This window comes from Muscardinus avellanarius, assembly GCF_963383645.1.
Source record: "Muscardinus avellanarius genome assembly, chromosome: 12".
In the NCBI taxonomy this organism is placed as follows: Eukaryota; Metazoa; Chordata; class Mammalia; order Rodentia; family Gliridae; genus Muscardinus; species Muscardinus avellanarius.
This window is the reverse complement of record NC_137798.1, coordinates 42,883,569-42,898,807: the sequence shown is the minus strand read 5'-3', so window position 1 is coordinate 42,898,807 and position 15,239 is coordinate 42,883,569. Positions and strand designations below refer to the sequence as shown.

At 32.5% G+C, this 15,239-nt stretch overlaps 1 protein-coding gene across 1 annotated transcript in view; it reads right to left on the bottom strand.

Annotated features, from left to right (window-relative positions):
- Positions 1-12,780, bottom strand: part of MIPOL1 (mirror-image polydactyly 1) — a gene marked incomplete at its 3' end in the record, with an annotated part of 242,036 nt that extends 229,256 nt beyond the window's left edge. The window contains exon 1 of the mRNA XM_080707733.1: positions 12,717-12,780. Coding sequence (XP_080563859.1) covers positions 12,717-12,735 — 19 coding nt within the window. The 5' untranslated portion in view covers positions 12,736-12,780. The remainder of the gene's footprint in view (positions 1-12,716) is intronic.
- Between the last annotated feature and the right edge of the window lie 2,459 nt (positions 12,781-15,239).

Genomic DNA, 15,239 nt, shown 5'->3' with positions numbered 1-15,239 from the left:
GTATTAGTGAAAGGAATATCATTAAATTAAAAGGCTGCATAGCAAAGAAAAATATAGAACATTTTCCATAAATATATATTACTTATATGTATTTATATGTAAATATAAATAATCAAGAATCTATAGAGAAAGCATATTGGATAGAAAACCTTCACCATGTACCCATCTGACAAAGGTCTAATATCTAGAATATAAAAAGAGCTTAAACAGCTTAACATTAAAAATACAACAAATAGCCTAATGAAAGGGCAACCAAACTGAATAGATTCTTTTCAAAAGAAGAAATACAAATGGCCAACAAACGTGAAAAAATGTTCAACATCTTTAGCAATTACAGAAATGCAAATTAAAACTATCCTGAGATTCCATCTAACTCCAGTTAGAGTGGCAATCATCAAGAACACATATAACAATAAATGCTGGCTAGGATGCAGGGAAATAGGAGCCCTCTTACATTGTTGGTGAGCCTGCAAACTTGTATGGCTGCTTGGAGATCAGTTTCTCAGAAGATTGGGAATGGAATTACCATATAATAGAGAGAGTGCTCCTGGACATCTCAAAGGAAATAAAAACACAGTATCACAATGATCCTTGCATATCCATGTTCACAGCAGCACAATTTATAATATCCAAATTATGGAACCAGCCTAGGTATATGTCAACAGATGGATGGATCACAAAGCTTTGGTATATAGACACAATGGACTTTTACTCAGCCATAAATAACAAAATCACACCATTTGCAGGAAAATGAATGGAACTTGAGAATATTATACTTGAGTACAGCTAGTTGCAAAAAGCAAGTGGATGTGTGTTTTATCTTTTTTTTTTTTTTTTTTTGTACTGGGGATGGAACCCAGGGGCACTCTACCTCCAGGCTACACTCCCAGCCCAATTTTTTATTCTTTACTTTGAAACAGGGTCTCACTGAGTTGCAAAGGGCCTCCCTACGTAGCTGAGACTGGCTGTGAACCACCATCCTCCTGTCTCAGCCTCCCAAATGCTGGAATTACAAGCATGCGCCACCACACCAGGCTTGTTTTATCTTTTATGTGGAAGCTAGAAAGAAAGATATTTGGAAATAAGGACAACATAGATAGATGAGTAGAGACTCCAAAGGAATGACTGAGAGGGGTTAGGGAAGGGAGGAGGGAGGGCAAAGTCATAAGAACGTGACTGTTTTATGAAATAATGATATGAAATTATATAAAATGACCAATTTCAATTCAAAGACATGCACGGTGCCAAGAGCCGTGTGCATATATTTCTTCTGGTACTCTATGCCACAATATGATATAAAATTACAATCCATCAAATTTAAGAAAAAAGAATCTTTATGTTTTATCTATTCTTTTCAATCTCATCATCAAGTTATTAATCAACATGTGGTTGGACACAAAAAAGAATCACATAGATGTGATCGCTGCAGCTTATAATTTTCTCATCTATATCTGTGTCCCTTTATAGACCATAAGTTCCCTGTTATAGTAATCTTCCTAAGACAAAGAAAAGACAGTGGAGATATTTGATTATTTTATACATTAGAATTAAATAAGTCAATAAAAAGAGACATTGATTTAAACTGTTTAAAAGATATATGAAAGGCCAGGTATGGTGGCACATGCTTGTAAACCCAGTAGTTGGGAGACTGAGACAGGAGGATCCGGGTTCACGGCCAACCTCAGCTACTTACTGAAGCCCTCTGCAACTAAGTCAGACCCTGTCTCAAAATAAAAAAATAAAAAATGGGCTGGGGGTATAGCTCGGAGGTAGAATGCCCCTGGGTTCAATACCCAGCACCACAAAAAAATAAATAAAAATAAGTAAAAGGTATATGGAAAACAGACAGCATTAAAAATGCACACTTAATATTTAAGACTTAAAAAACACTAATTTGATATCAGATGCTCTGTGATATATAAAGGTAAATAAAAAGTATAGTCAACAAAAGATTGGTGGCTGAATGTCTTAGTGATGGGCCCAGTATAGACAAGCACTACCCAGGGATATATTATACAAGCTACTTACATAATTTAAGATTTTCTAGTTAAGTATATTAAATATAATTTAAATTTTCTATTTAAATATATTAAGTAAAAATCACTGGGAGTAGAGACCTAGATATAAGTATAAGATTGAAATAAGACTTACAAAGGTTTCTAAAGCCAGAAAATTGAGAAACTTGCCAATATCACATAGGATATTCATCAGACATTAAGGTTATACAAACTACATTCTTCCCACTCGTGGATTCGTGGATTGAATCCAGCGACCTTCTTGCTCCAAGACATAGCTACAGTCCCTGTGTGTGTGTGTGTGTGTGTGTGTGTGTGTGTGTGTGTGTGTGTTACTGAACACTGAATGTTGAACCCAGAGGCATTCTACCTCCAGGCTATACCTCCAGCCCTTTTTCTTGTTTTGAAACAAGCTCTCTAGATTGTTGAGAGTTTTGCTGAATTGCTGAGGCTGGTCTTGAACTGACAATCCTATCTCAGCCTCCTAAGCACAAGGATTATAGGCGTGTTTTCACTATTACTAACCTGCATCCTTCATAATCTTGTACACAGTTTAGTATCTAGATAAACACACAGGACCAAAAAACAAAAAACAAAAACCAAAAAAACCTAGGGAGGTTATTCTGGTATTCTATTGGAGAAAAGTTCTGATTTCTCTGTAAAAACTATTTAAAATATGTATTTGTAAAATATCTCATATGTTTTAAGATTTTTAATTTCAACATCCTTTATACCATGTGAAGGCGATGAACACAGCAAAATAGTATAGTCTCCTAAAGCGTAGGATACCTAGTGATTTAGAAATATATCTCATAAATTAGGGCTTTGTAAAACTTGTACCACACTATTTAAAACATTAAAAAATAGTGTTTAGGCTGAAATGATTGTGAAAACTGTTCTAAAATTTTATTAACTAACCTAACAGTAAGCCTTATTCTTTTATTTCCCAGTAGTATGAGCTATTTAGCTCTTTATAATAGATTTCTAATCTTTTAAGCCTTTCTCAAGTTTATCATAAGAATAATTTATATAAGGTAACCAATATACAAATAAACTGAGTAAGTTTTAAATTTCTATAATTGCAAGTGAAATAGGTTTATTATTTTCATATGAGAATACTTATATGAAACATACCAATTATCTGTGAACTCAAAAATTTCATAAATCATTTAAAGACAAAATTTTCAATAAGTGTAAAGAGAGACAGAAAAGATTCCCTTTATATGTGTCTTTCATTTTGTTCAAGAACATCTTTAGACTCAGAAAACAAAACAGAAGAATCAGCAGTCAGATACTAAGTGGGAATCACTGAGACATAATGTTAGTTCTAATGGACGGATGATTGTGTTTGGTCTTTTGAAACTTTGAAGTATAGGTAAGTCTTGATCACACAAATTAATAAATCCTAAAGCTGGAGTTAACAATAACCATTACACCCAAATTCTGCAGCTTAGCCCAGCCAATTTTTCAAAAGGTCAGGTTGTGAACTGGAGAAGATCAGGGAGGTCCACCGCATAGCTTTGTTGCCAGGCATCTCTCGTCTGGATTGTTGCAGGCATTTATTAGTATTCGTCAGCAGACTCAACAAAGCAAACAAGAAATTCAAGCACGAATAATAAAATGAAATGCTGCTATATAACCCTTTGTCATTCAGCAAATATGGGACTTTTTAGCTACATTGTTCCTAAACCTGGGTTACTACTTTAATTTTTCTCCACAGTGCTGACTGAATGAGTATGCATGTGTGTTAAATGCAGAGCTCCCCTAACAACTGCAGGACTGCCATTTAATCTGTTGGTAGATGGACCATTTCCTGTGGGAACCCCAGCTATGATTTCCAGATCCACCAAATAAATCTCAGATTAAGATTCCAAATGAAACCTGCCTTTGGCAGATAAAAAATGTCAAGATGGATATAAACAGTAAAATTATAAATTATCTAGGTGTTGCATGACAAACCAATGCTCAGTTTTTTTGTTGACAAGTACCCAGATATCAAAACTATATGAGACATTCATCAAATGTCACACTTTCATAATATTGGAGGCATCATTAAAACTGTTTGACTAAGGACCTCAAAGTGTTTAAGCAGTAGCTCAAAAGTATATTTGTGCAAAGTAGAAGAATAAATTTACATATCAGCAGCAGCTCATAAGGGATGGGTAAATATTCTGTTTATCTCTCATTGTAATTCAGGTTACTTTAAATACAAGGTTTTAGGAAATCATTATACTCTATATGGCATCATTACATAACTTTCTATGCAAATGACATGTTTTATTGAAATTCCCCGTTTGTCCAAAAAACAAAAACAAAAGCCTAAAAGGAGCAGGTAGGAGTGCCATTTCATTCATCAACAGTGACTGCTGAACTAGTGCCTTACTAGTCAGTTATACTACAGCATCATCTGAAGCCCCTGGCTAGAGGTGGTATTTTCAACTTTTTTTAAAAAGCATTAAATACTTGAAATTTTAAAAGCCTCAGAAAAGTAAATTTGTCTTTTGATAATGTGTTCATTTCAAATGACTTAGGGAGAGGGCAGAGACTTTTAAGAAAGAAAAAGGTAATAAAGGGCCAATATAAAACATCTTAGAAAGCAAATGGCCTATTAAAAATGCAGAGGAAGTCTCTGGTGCAAGTTTCTACCGCACTCTCAGGAGATCAAGGACTCTTTTTTTAATAATAAAAAAAGTTTTTTTTTCCTCTGCTCTTCTTATATTTTCTTGCCTTGTTTTAGTCTTAAATTCTATATTGGTTGGTTAAAAATTTTGTACAGGCAATGGTTTCTGAAAAGAAACAACTGGATTTGCTGAACTATAATCATTACATTTTTAACTTTCAACTCTTAAAAGCAATTAAGTAAAAGGCTTCAGTGACTCCAAATTTTGCAACATTTGGTTTTAGTAACATTTTAAAAATAATCTATAATAAGGATTCCTTCAGATTATAATTTCTTTATATTTACAGCTATCTGGGGTAACAATATAGACTACGTTACTTCCCATTTCAAATCTTAGTTTGTACATAAACCTGAAATCTGGAGAGTTATATTTGTTCTGTCTTTCCTACTATATTTCTTCCCACAAACACTTGTTTCAAAGAAACTAATGCTAAATAAACTCTCTTGCGTCCTAATACGCTAAGGATTGATATTTATGCAAAATTTTTGAATTTTCCAGAGTCAAGAAGGATATTAATTAAAGAAGAAGAGTATTCTGTGCTTAACTTGATAATACTGTTATACTATAAATACTCAAATCAATGAACATTGTTAGTTATTGCTAGCCAACTGTGATGATTTCAGAGTACATCAAATTACCTTAAGTACAGACAACAGAACTGTATTTAAAAAGAGCATTTAATTATTAATTTAAAAAATACTGAGTTTGCAAAACCTTACAACATGCAACCTTAACACAATGAGTATAATTTTATCAGTTTCAATTGCCAGATTTTCACTTTTTGCCCATTATTGTCCTCGTTTTAAAATACTGAAAGATTATATGTGAAAACCAGAATCAGTAAAAAAATACATGAGTCAAAATAAGATTTTTAAAAATAATTACTTTTATCCTATACCATATCAACACAATTTTACAAAAGATTTTTTGGGGTCCTGAGGACTACTGACCCAGAGCCATATACATATTAATTGTGTTCTATACCACTGAGCTCCACCCCTAGATCCCGAAGAATATTTTTAATTAGTTCATCTAAACTATGAAAAAAATCTTCTTAGCCAATTTAAAAATTCTGAAGCTTCACTTGTTTGCCTTTTCATATTCTCCAAATCAAGCAAAACACCAAGAAAATAGTATCTGAAATTCTCCTCAAAAGATAATAACATCTTAAATGATGGAAAGCAAATCACTAAAGTTGAAGTATCTGGTGAAATCTTCCAAGAACCTTTTTATTCTATTATTATAGATTTATTTATAACCAAAAGGTAGTGAGGGAGTATACACTTAAACATATAATTTTGCTATTAGGAAACATTTTAAAAAGTATTTTGAATATCCTTAAATCTAGGAAGTCACATCAGTACCACTCTACAAGCAAACAAGACCAACTCTGTAAATAAGCTTAAGTTCGGTCTGTACCAATATATGTTGATCTCCTAAATCAACAAAATGCCAGTGCTCACTCAGAACTTTATAGTAATCATCTAAAGAGACCACAGTGGTGGTTTTAAATGAACTGAAATTTTAACTTAGACAAAACTAAAGATTCAATGATACCATATTAAGATTTGTGCTGCAAATATACATTCCAGGAAGTATTTGCTCATGAAAAGCCATAACTAGAAATGAAGGTTTTTATTGGAGAGCACAGACTCTTATAGAAAGGGATTTAAAGTAAAGCAAAAAACTTTGGGCAAATACAAATCATTTTATTTTTCCATTTCAAAAAAAATTTTATGACCAGAAAAAAAAATTCAAGAGCTTGGATATTTTTAAAGTATTTGGTATTTCCTTGAGCCAAAAACAATAAGCCACGGTGCTACAAAGACAAAATTATACCAATATAGCAGAAATGGGAAAGAGGAGGTCCTACTATTAATATGGAAATTTACCACTTTATGCTTATTCTAAGTAATGATCTCATATAAGATGGAAAACCAAAAATGTAATAAGAATTTTTTTTATCATTTTACAAACTTTTCCCTTATCAATAATTTAAGAATAAGTTCATGGATTACTACAAAGGTACCATAGTGGTGTGGGATACTGATGGTAAAAGAGGTTGTGTGTTATGAGGGAAGAGGGTATCTGGGAACTCTGTGGCTTCCTCTCAATTTGTCTATAAGCCAAAACTGCTCTAAAAAATGAAGCCTAAAATAATCTTCAAAAAGTAATTTTAAAAAGCAATGTATGGCATAAACTCACCCAGTTGAAGTATTCATATCAGAAAGAAATGTAAAAACACAATTCATGACAAATGTTATGTAACCAGCCAGCAAACTAAGTTGCCCTTGTAAATATTTTTTATTTCTTCATTCCATTTTTCTACTGAGGTGAAAGGCTAGTAACAGCAAGCTTAAGAAAGAAACCAAGAATTCTATTTATTTTAATAATCTCATTTAAAATTAAAGACAAAAATTTTAATAAAAGAATGAATACAACCTGCATCATTATTCTAAGAGTAGCCTCAGCCTTTCCTCAGAAACGAATCAATCCTTGTTGGCCAGCTGCCAGGATTCTACCATCACTCTCTCAAATATTCTAGACGGTCATGTGTGAGCAGCCACTACCACTCTATTAATTTAAGTCCAATGGAGCTAAATAGTAAATTGTCCAGAATCCAGTATGTTTTTTAACCCCGTTAGGGAATATAAAAAATTTTTTAAATAAAATCTTAAATTTATGCCAAAATAAAATGGATATAAAGTATTCTGTGGTATCACTCATCTGAAGAGACTGGATTTTCAATGCAGACAAAAATTAGATGTTACCCTAAATGAATATGACTGATTCTACATTATATTCTATCAAATATATAAATATAAGCTATGACTCTTTGAAAAATCTAACTTCTAATGATATTCTGAAGTTTACATCAGAAGATAATCGACTTATTACACTAATAACCATATCAAATACTGTTGTTCATATTTCTTAATACTTTAAAAACTTTAATAGATCTACTTCCCACAGCTGGAAAGAATAACCAAAACACACCACCATTTATTTAAAGGTCCATTAAATATGTCAGCAATTATATTTTAGCATCTGTAAACACTACCACTCTCAAATTAATGAAAATTATTACTCCGGTATGTGAAAAAAATGAAGTCACTCTCTGTTTTAGGCACTGTAGTAGGGTCTTACTTCACATGAAATCTTATCTTCATAATAATCCAAAAGGAAATATCTCCCTATTTCTGCCACAGAAAAACTCCACAGAAAATTTCTGCCACAGAAAATAAGACTTGTAACTTATACTCAGGTCCAGGTGAGTACAAAGTGGAACATGAAAAGATTATAATTTATGTCTAGCTAGTTTCAAAACCTGTGCTATTTCTATCATAACACTTTAAATATGCCATTATTTATTAGGAAGAAATTATTAAATGTAATTTATATCCTACATTTTAACACAAAATGATTAGTTATCTAGACATGTTCTGAACCTAGAATTTTAAGAAGTATCTAATCATAATGCCTAGCTAGGGAATTATTTTTTTCTATCAGCTATGTTGCCAGCAGAAATGGTTGTCCACTCTAACCAACTTGCTATTTCCTTTCTCCCTGAATTACATATGAAATAGTTGATGAAACTGTTATGAAATCCTACAATCATATTTTTGTCACAATGATCTAAGGCTTTTAAAAGATCACAGGTGTTTTGTAGTGTTTCTTTAGTTATCTACTCTTATCAAATGTTTGTAAATCATGCAACAGTTTTAGTTATAATTTCATTGAAGAATATCAGAAAAACAAAAGGTAAAAAAATATATGTTGTGAAAGCAGAGAAAGATGAATAAACTAATAATAAAAAGAGGGATAGATGGTAGCCCAAGTTCAAAATGCTAAGTACAAACAGTAGTCTGACTCAATAAGAAACAGTGAACTACTTACAAGTTACCTTTTGCTAAATTTTATTTATTTTGTATAAAATTATTTTTATTATTTTGCTTTGTAGTAAAAAAGATATTAATGTTTTACTTAAATCTGGTAAGGTAAAATTTTTAAAAATATTTACTAAACTCCAATAAAGTATAGTATGTAAGGATTATACTAACACAAGAAATTTCAGGAGTGGTTTTTCACCTTATTTCATGTAAGTACAAAGAATCCTGATTAGGAATCATGCTTACGTTAAGTTTAAAGGACAATCAGATTAAAAATATGTAACCATACCTAAATTTAAATAATACATAAGTGAAAATAAGTACTCGGAGTGCAAAATACATAATAAATATGATTCCCTAAAGTCACAAACCTGAAAACAATATTAAAGGGGTTAATTAATTAAAAGGTTTTTCTTCAAAGCTTTTTCAAGCTCTGTGATTCTCACTATTTCTTACTTTCAATTACTGAGAAATATTTAAAAGACAGCAGACTTAATATTTAATTTTGGTAGGCACAGTAACCTTTCTTAACCTTTCTTAGGGAACACTGACCCCTAAAGGTTCTAAATTTAAATAAATTTCTTAATTTTCTAGATGTAACTGGTATCCAGCCCTCATTTTAATCTGTATTATTATAAATATATACTTATAGCAGACATATGCATCCATAAGTAATACACAAACTATTTGGAAAAGATAGTTGTATACTATAAAACCTCTAGGCCATGTTTCTGCTAAAATTAACATAAGAAGTACTCAGGAATTTATAACACTATTCCATATAATTATTCATAAGAGATCTGTATCAGAAATCTCTTATGAAGTATGGTTGTCCTTGGTGTTCCATGGGGGACTGGTACCAGGAACCCCTACAGATACCAAAATCCACAGCTGCTTAAGTCCCTTATACAAACTGGCATAGAATTTGCACATAACCTAATTTGCAATCCTCCCAAATATTTTAAACCATCTCTAGATTACCTATAATACCTAATTCTATGCAAGTAATTGTTATACTATATTGTTTAGAGTCTGATGACAAGAGAAAACCATCTGTACATGTTGAGTACAGTTGCAATTTTCTTCCAAATATTCTCAATGCATAGTTGGCTGAATCCTCGAATGCAGAACCTGTGGATACACGGGGCTAACTGTAAATGCTAACAAGAGTTGAACAGTTGATTATAGGACAACTTGTTCTTTCTGAAAGTTGACTTTACAAAGCATAAACTCCTTTCACTGTGACGTTTCATTCTATGTCTTATAAGCAAACAAAAGAGAATGTAGAAAAAGTTTTCACAAAAAGCTAAAGTATCCCTTCTTAAGAATTCAGAAGATGGTATCAACACTCATGTGGCAACATACATTTATTCACACCTATTCTGCTCCTATAAAATTAAAAACACATTTATTCAGGTTTTTAAAAATTCTTTAAAGAAAACTGGATACACTTTGTAAATATCGACATCCTCCCATTTACCAACTTCAGCTTTACATTTTCCAAGATGTCTACAATGATAAATACAAGCAAATAAAAATGTAAACGGCTGTACTTGTTACATTACTGACCTTACCAACTCTTTTTATTTAAAATCCTTCAACAATGTTTCTACAATAAAATCAGGAAAAGAATGTAATGTGGGTTTTGATTAGCTCAATTTCTTAAAAATAAAATAAGATTACTCTTCAAAAGAGCAGACAATATTTGTGTAAGATAGAGCAATTTTACTTTAAGATAAAACACATGAACTTTGCTATATAGGAGATGGCCATGTGAGAGTTTATTGTTGAAACATATCAGTTATCATAACACTCAAAAGATACATTTACCTGTTTAATTCTATTTATTCATGTTTATTAACAATCTAATAAAAATCAATGCCTTGTTCTTATCTCCATTGTCAAGAAATGACGATAAAACTGGAGATTTTCTTATAATGTTTCAATCACATCTGCTATGGCCCGTGCTTCCTGCAAGCTACCTAGGCATCTGTGTCTTCAACCCTAAAATTTTCTTTTCATAAGCATCCCAGAACTTCAGCAGCTCTTCCCTCAACATCTTTCCTGGGTTTTTTTTTTTTATATTTATGAGAAGTACTTCCTGCATGGCCTCTATTTCTTTAGATACATTAAGAATAATTCCTTTGGCTCTAATTATACCCTTTGACCTCTAATTTGAGCAACATGATTTTCATAGAATGTGATCTGTAAATAGAGAATGCAACAAACGCAGCATTATTTGCTTATACTTTCTTACTTCATACGTATATTAAATAGAAAGTTTTGGGGCTCTTCAAAAGAACATTTGCTTACTTACTTAAAAGAATAAAAATATCCACAACAAACTAACTCCCAACTTCACACCAATACATTCTTATCAAAAACTTAAATTTTGTAAAGAGAGGGTACCAGAAATAAGTGTCATACAGTCCATGCATTAAAACTATTAGTTTTGCATTGAAAACCTCTACCTATACACTCTACTACTCTATACACAATGCAGTTGGTTATCTGGATTCTGAACTCATAACAAGCTGTTCAAAGTCCCAAGAAAGAAAGGAAATTATTCATGATAGCATAAACAAGAAAAGTTTATAACTATGGAAATCAAAAACAAATGCAGAAATCAGAAGGTACTCAGAAAGCATATTATCGTTCTATACTTCAAAAGAATATGCAATTAACTTATTTAACATAATGGTTATAGAATGGTTCCCCAAATAGCCTTTAACCTTCTAAAACAAATAATATGCTTGAATATATAGTGAAAAGAGAACCAAAAACAGGATTATGCAATATTTTAGTAAAAATCCTATTCTTAAAATTATAAAATTGAGAGAAAAATATGTACATAAAGGTGTGTCTTCAACTACATATCTTATATTCAAAATTATTTATTTCTCAAGGATACCACATTTTCAACATTTTACAGTAACAGATCTCAAATCTACCTATGTACATGTTGCTCTCCTCTCTCTCTCTCTCTCTCTCTCTCGTTATCTCCCAGTTTTTCTCTCTTAAGACTGATTTCAAACTGTGTTTCTATCTCTGACTGTTCTCTGTCTCTCAGGCTGTGACCACCTCTCTGAGCACACTTGTGTCTCTGTCTCCTCCTCTGTCTATCTTGGAGAATCTTTCTTTGTCTCCATCTGCACATTTCTGTCTCTGCAGCTCTCTCTAGTCCCCTCTGATTCTGTCCATCTATGAACATCTCTGGCTGCGTCTCATGGTGTACATGTGTGTCCCAGTCCCTGTCAGTGTGCATGTGTGTGTGTCCATGTATTTCATGTATGTGCCTGTGTGTCTGTTCCTCTCTCACGCCCATCTGCCTCCTTCCTCTGTTGTCTATTCCTCTGGCAATCTCTTCCCTACACACACACACACACACACACACACACACACACACACGTGTGTGTTTTCAGTCTGTCTCTTATTCTGTGCAAGTCTTCTGCATGAGTGTCTTTTCTGCGTATCTGTGCATATGCCTGTGTTGTCTCTATCTCCTGGTGTCTTTGCCATCCTCTCCCTCACTGTACATCTCTGTCTTTTTCACTGTGTCTCTTGACTCTGGTATCTCTCTTCCCCTGAGTCCCCGTGCTTGTTTCTTTCTGTGGGCTTTCATGTGTCTCTGTGTGTCTTCCTCCTTAAATAATTGTATCCCTTCCTGTGACTCTGTCTCTCTGAACGTGCCTCTGAGGAGGCATTCCTTCCAGCCAGTCACACTCTCAGCCTCCTCTCTCTTTCTTTTTGTGTAAACATTTGTTTTTCTTTCCCTGTGCATTTTTTTTCTCTTCCTCTCTCAATATATATTTTTTCTGTGTGTTCCTTAACATGCAAGTTTGTGTACCTTTCTCTCTGTGTACATTTTATCTTTTTCTGTGACTTTTTTATGTTTCTTTTGTAATACATGGATCTTTTGTGTGGGTCTCGTGTGTGTGTGCGTGTGTGCGCGCGCGTGCATGCGCACATATATGAGTGTGTGCGCGTATGAGTGTGTATGTGTATGTGTGTGCACACGCACGCGCTTGTCTGCTTCTGTCTAACATATTGGTTAGAACAAACACATTTCATTCAGTGCCCTGAACTGCCACAACACCTGGGCTTGGTATTAATACCTTAGAAGTCCTTACCTTTTGACCAGTCCTCCATTTGTACTACTCTTGTTTGCTCTGGCAATGCCTCTGGTTTTTGCTCCAGGATTGAAGCTAAAATAAAGCCAACTTTAGATAAATAAACTTAAAACAATATATCAGAACACACCTAAACTGTACCTTTGTTTAACAAAGAATTTACAGGATAAATGGTTTTTAAAAACATTTATAATAGGACAATTAACTCTATTTCAACAAGTAAAATTAAATCTTTTTCTCAGAAAAAGAATTTTTCTCACAGTTATATTTTCATAAATATAGTTCAGGTTAAGTTTTTACGCATTCTTCTGCTTTGCACTTAATTTACTTAAATCTTCTCCAGCTCTAACTTCAAGCATTAAGAAAAATGTCATTATTTGTGCTATAAATCTTATATCAAAATCTCAAATTTATTAACTTGAATTTGCTACGGATATATTCATATAAAACATCTAACGCTTGTAAAAGCAATTTAAGATTGGCGATTATAATAAAAAAAATGCCATCATCAATTTGCAGAATGACTGTTATTTATCTCTTGCGTTTGTTTCAATAGTTAACATGATAAACACTATGCAAGTTTGTTTTGTTTTGTGGCATGCTTTGAAGGAGAATAAAATTAGATTTACCTCACAGCTAGAACCCTGCGTTCTTTAAAAAGTCCTCAAATAAAGCTGTAGTAAGCTTCTCCTTTTCCAATTTCCTCTAAATATGTTGATCTGGAGTTGGCAATCTTTTCCTAAGTTCCTCATTTACTTTTGGATTAGCTGAAAATATAGGAAGTTATTAATATCAAAGAAATATGTTCTAGTCAATGAAGCCATTTCCCTACATATTGCCCAAAAAGGTTAATAATAATTGCAGTATTTTAATAAGAGATTCATATAGCAAGACATGTAGAAAATACAGTCTTTAATAACCTCTGGAGTATTTTAAAACATGTCTTACAGGCCTTAATGTGCTTAGTAATATACTATTTAAAACCATAATTTTATCCCTCTGCAATATACAGTCACTCTTCCTCATCATTTACCCAGCTAATGAATGCCAGCAATTAGTAAAATGTAATCCCATTGCACAATCATTTTAATGCTTTTAGCACTCAGAAAAGTAAACACCAAATTAATACTGCTCAAGCCATATCAGATCCTAGTTGGAAGCAAGCAATTATAGTTCAGCTCCTCAGGTGTAATTAAATGATTGGAATGATTTAGTTCCATAAATGCAAGTTAATTCATAAGCAAGCAACAAATATACTGGGAGTAATTACAAGAAACATTGACAGTCTAAGCAGGGCAAATTCTTTTATAAGCCTGACATAGTAAAATGCTGCCCTCTCCTGGGCATGGAGGTGAATATGTCAGGGCTAAAACCAAGAAATCCAGTAAGACCTTTTATAAAGCCACTGCCAGAGCAAAAAATAACTATTATATCAATTTGACTGCATACCTGATAGTATAAATCTAAAAGTATGTATTATAAAACTTATAAACACCCATACAATTAATGCGTTTTCAATAAAGCTCTGAGTCTGATTTCCAAAACACACCGGGTAATTCCTAAACTTTTAATGAAACCAAATAATGCTTATATGACATTGAAAGACAGCAAGTGAACCTTCTAGTATCCATCTGGACTACCAGTGGACACCTATGCTCTCTCAGTGGAAACACCTAACTACATTGTTCATATAGTAACTAGATATGTTTTCATAAGTACTAAAATTTGCACACAAAAAATGTAAAACAAAATATTCAGTATTATTGTGTCTATACAATGTTCTAAAAATGTTCTAAAAATGTTCTAAAAATGTTCTAAAAATAATTGTTTTCAGTGAACTTCAATAAAAAACAAAAACTTAAGCACTGGTATAAATGCCATTAGAAGCATATTTTAAAAGACAAATAGTTTACAAAGCACAAAATGTGTAACGGTCTTTCTTAGTTGAGGCATTCCCAATATTTTACTTTCATAAATTTCAGGATAAGTCTACTCGTGTACTACGCAGATGGTACTTAACTTTTCACACTCGACTTTCTGATTCTTATTTATTATACTTTTAGATTATGCCATAATCAATGTCTATGGTAAAAACATGCATTTGTAGTACTAAATCCTTTGTCGTCATTTTCCCTTTCTGCAGAATTGAATATGTTCTTTAATAAAATATTGCAATTATCACAACAAATGTTTACTTCTTCAATAAATGCAAATGGTACTTGGCGAAGATAATGCTTAATACTATACTAATATCATTTAGGAAGGAGAAATCATTCAATTAATGGCCTCCTAATTTGCTTTCAAATACATTAGCATAGCCATATTTTAAGTTATATCCTGTGAAAGCTATAAAAATAAATCAAAATATTAAAAAATTCCTATCTCTAAGTTTAAAATGTACAGCACATTTGCTTTGCCCTTGATGTCAGAGTCTTATTTTTCAATTCATATCTTGTACACTGTAAGTTAATTGCTTTTGGAAAGTACTTATTATTCATGTAAAAATTAATGTGCCAATGTGTT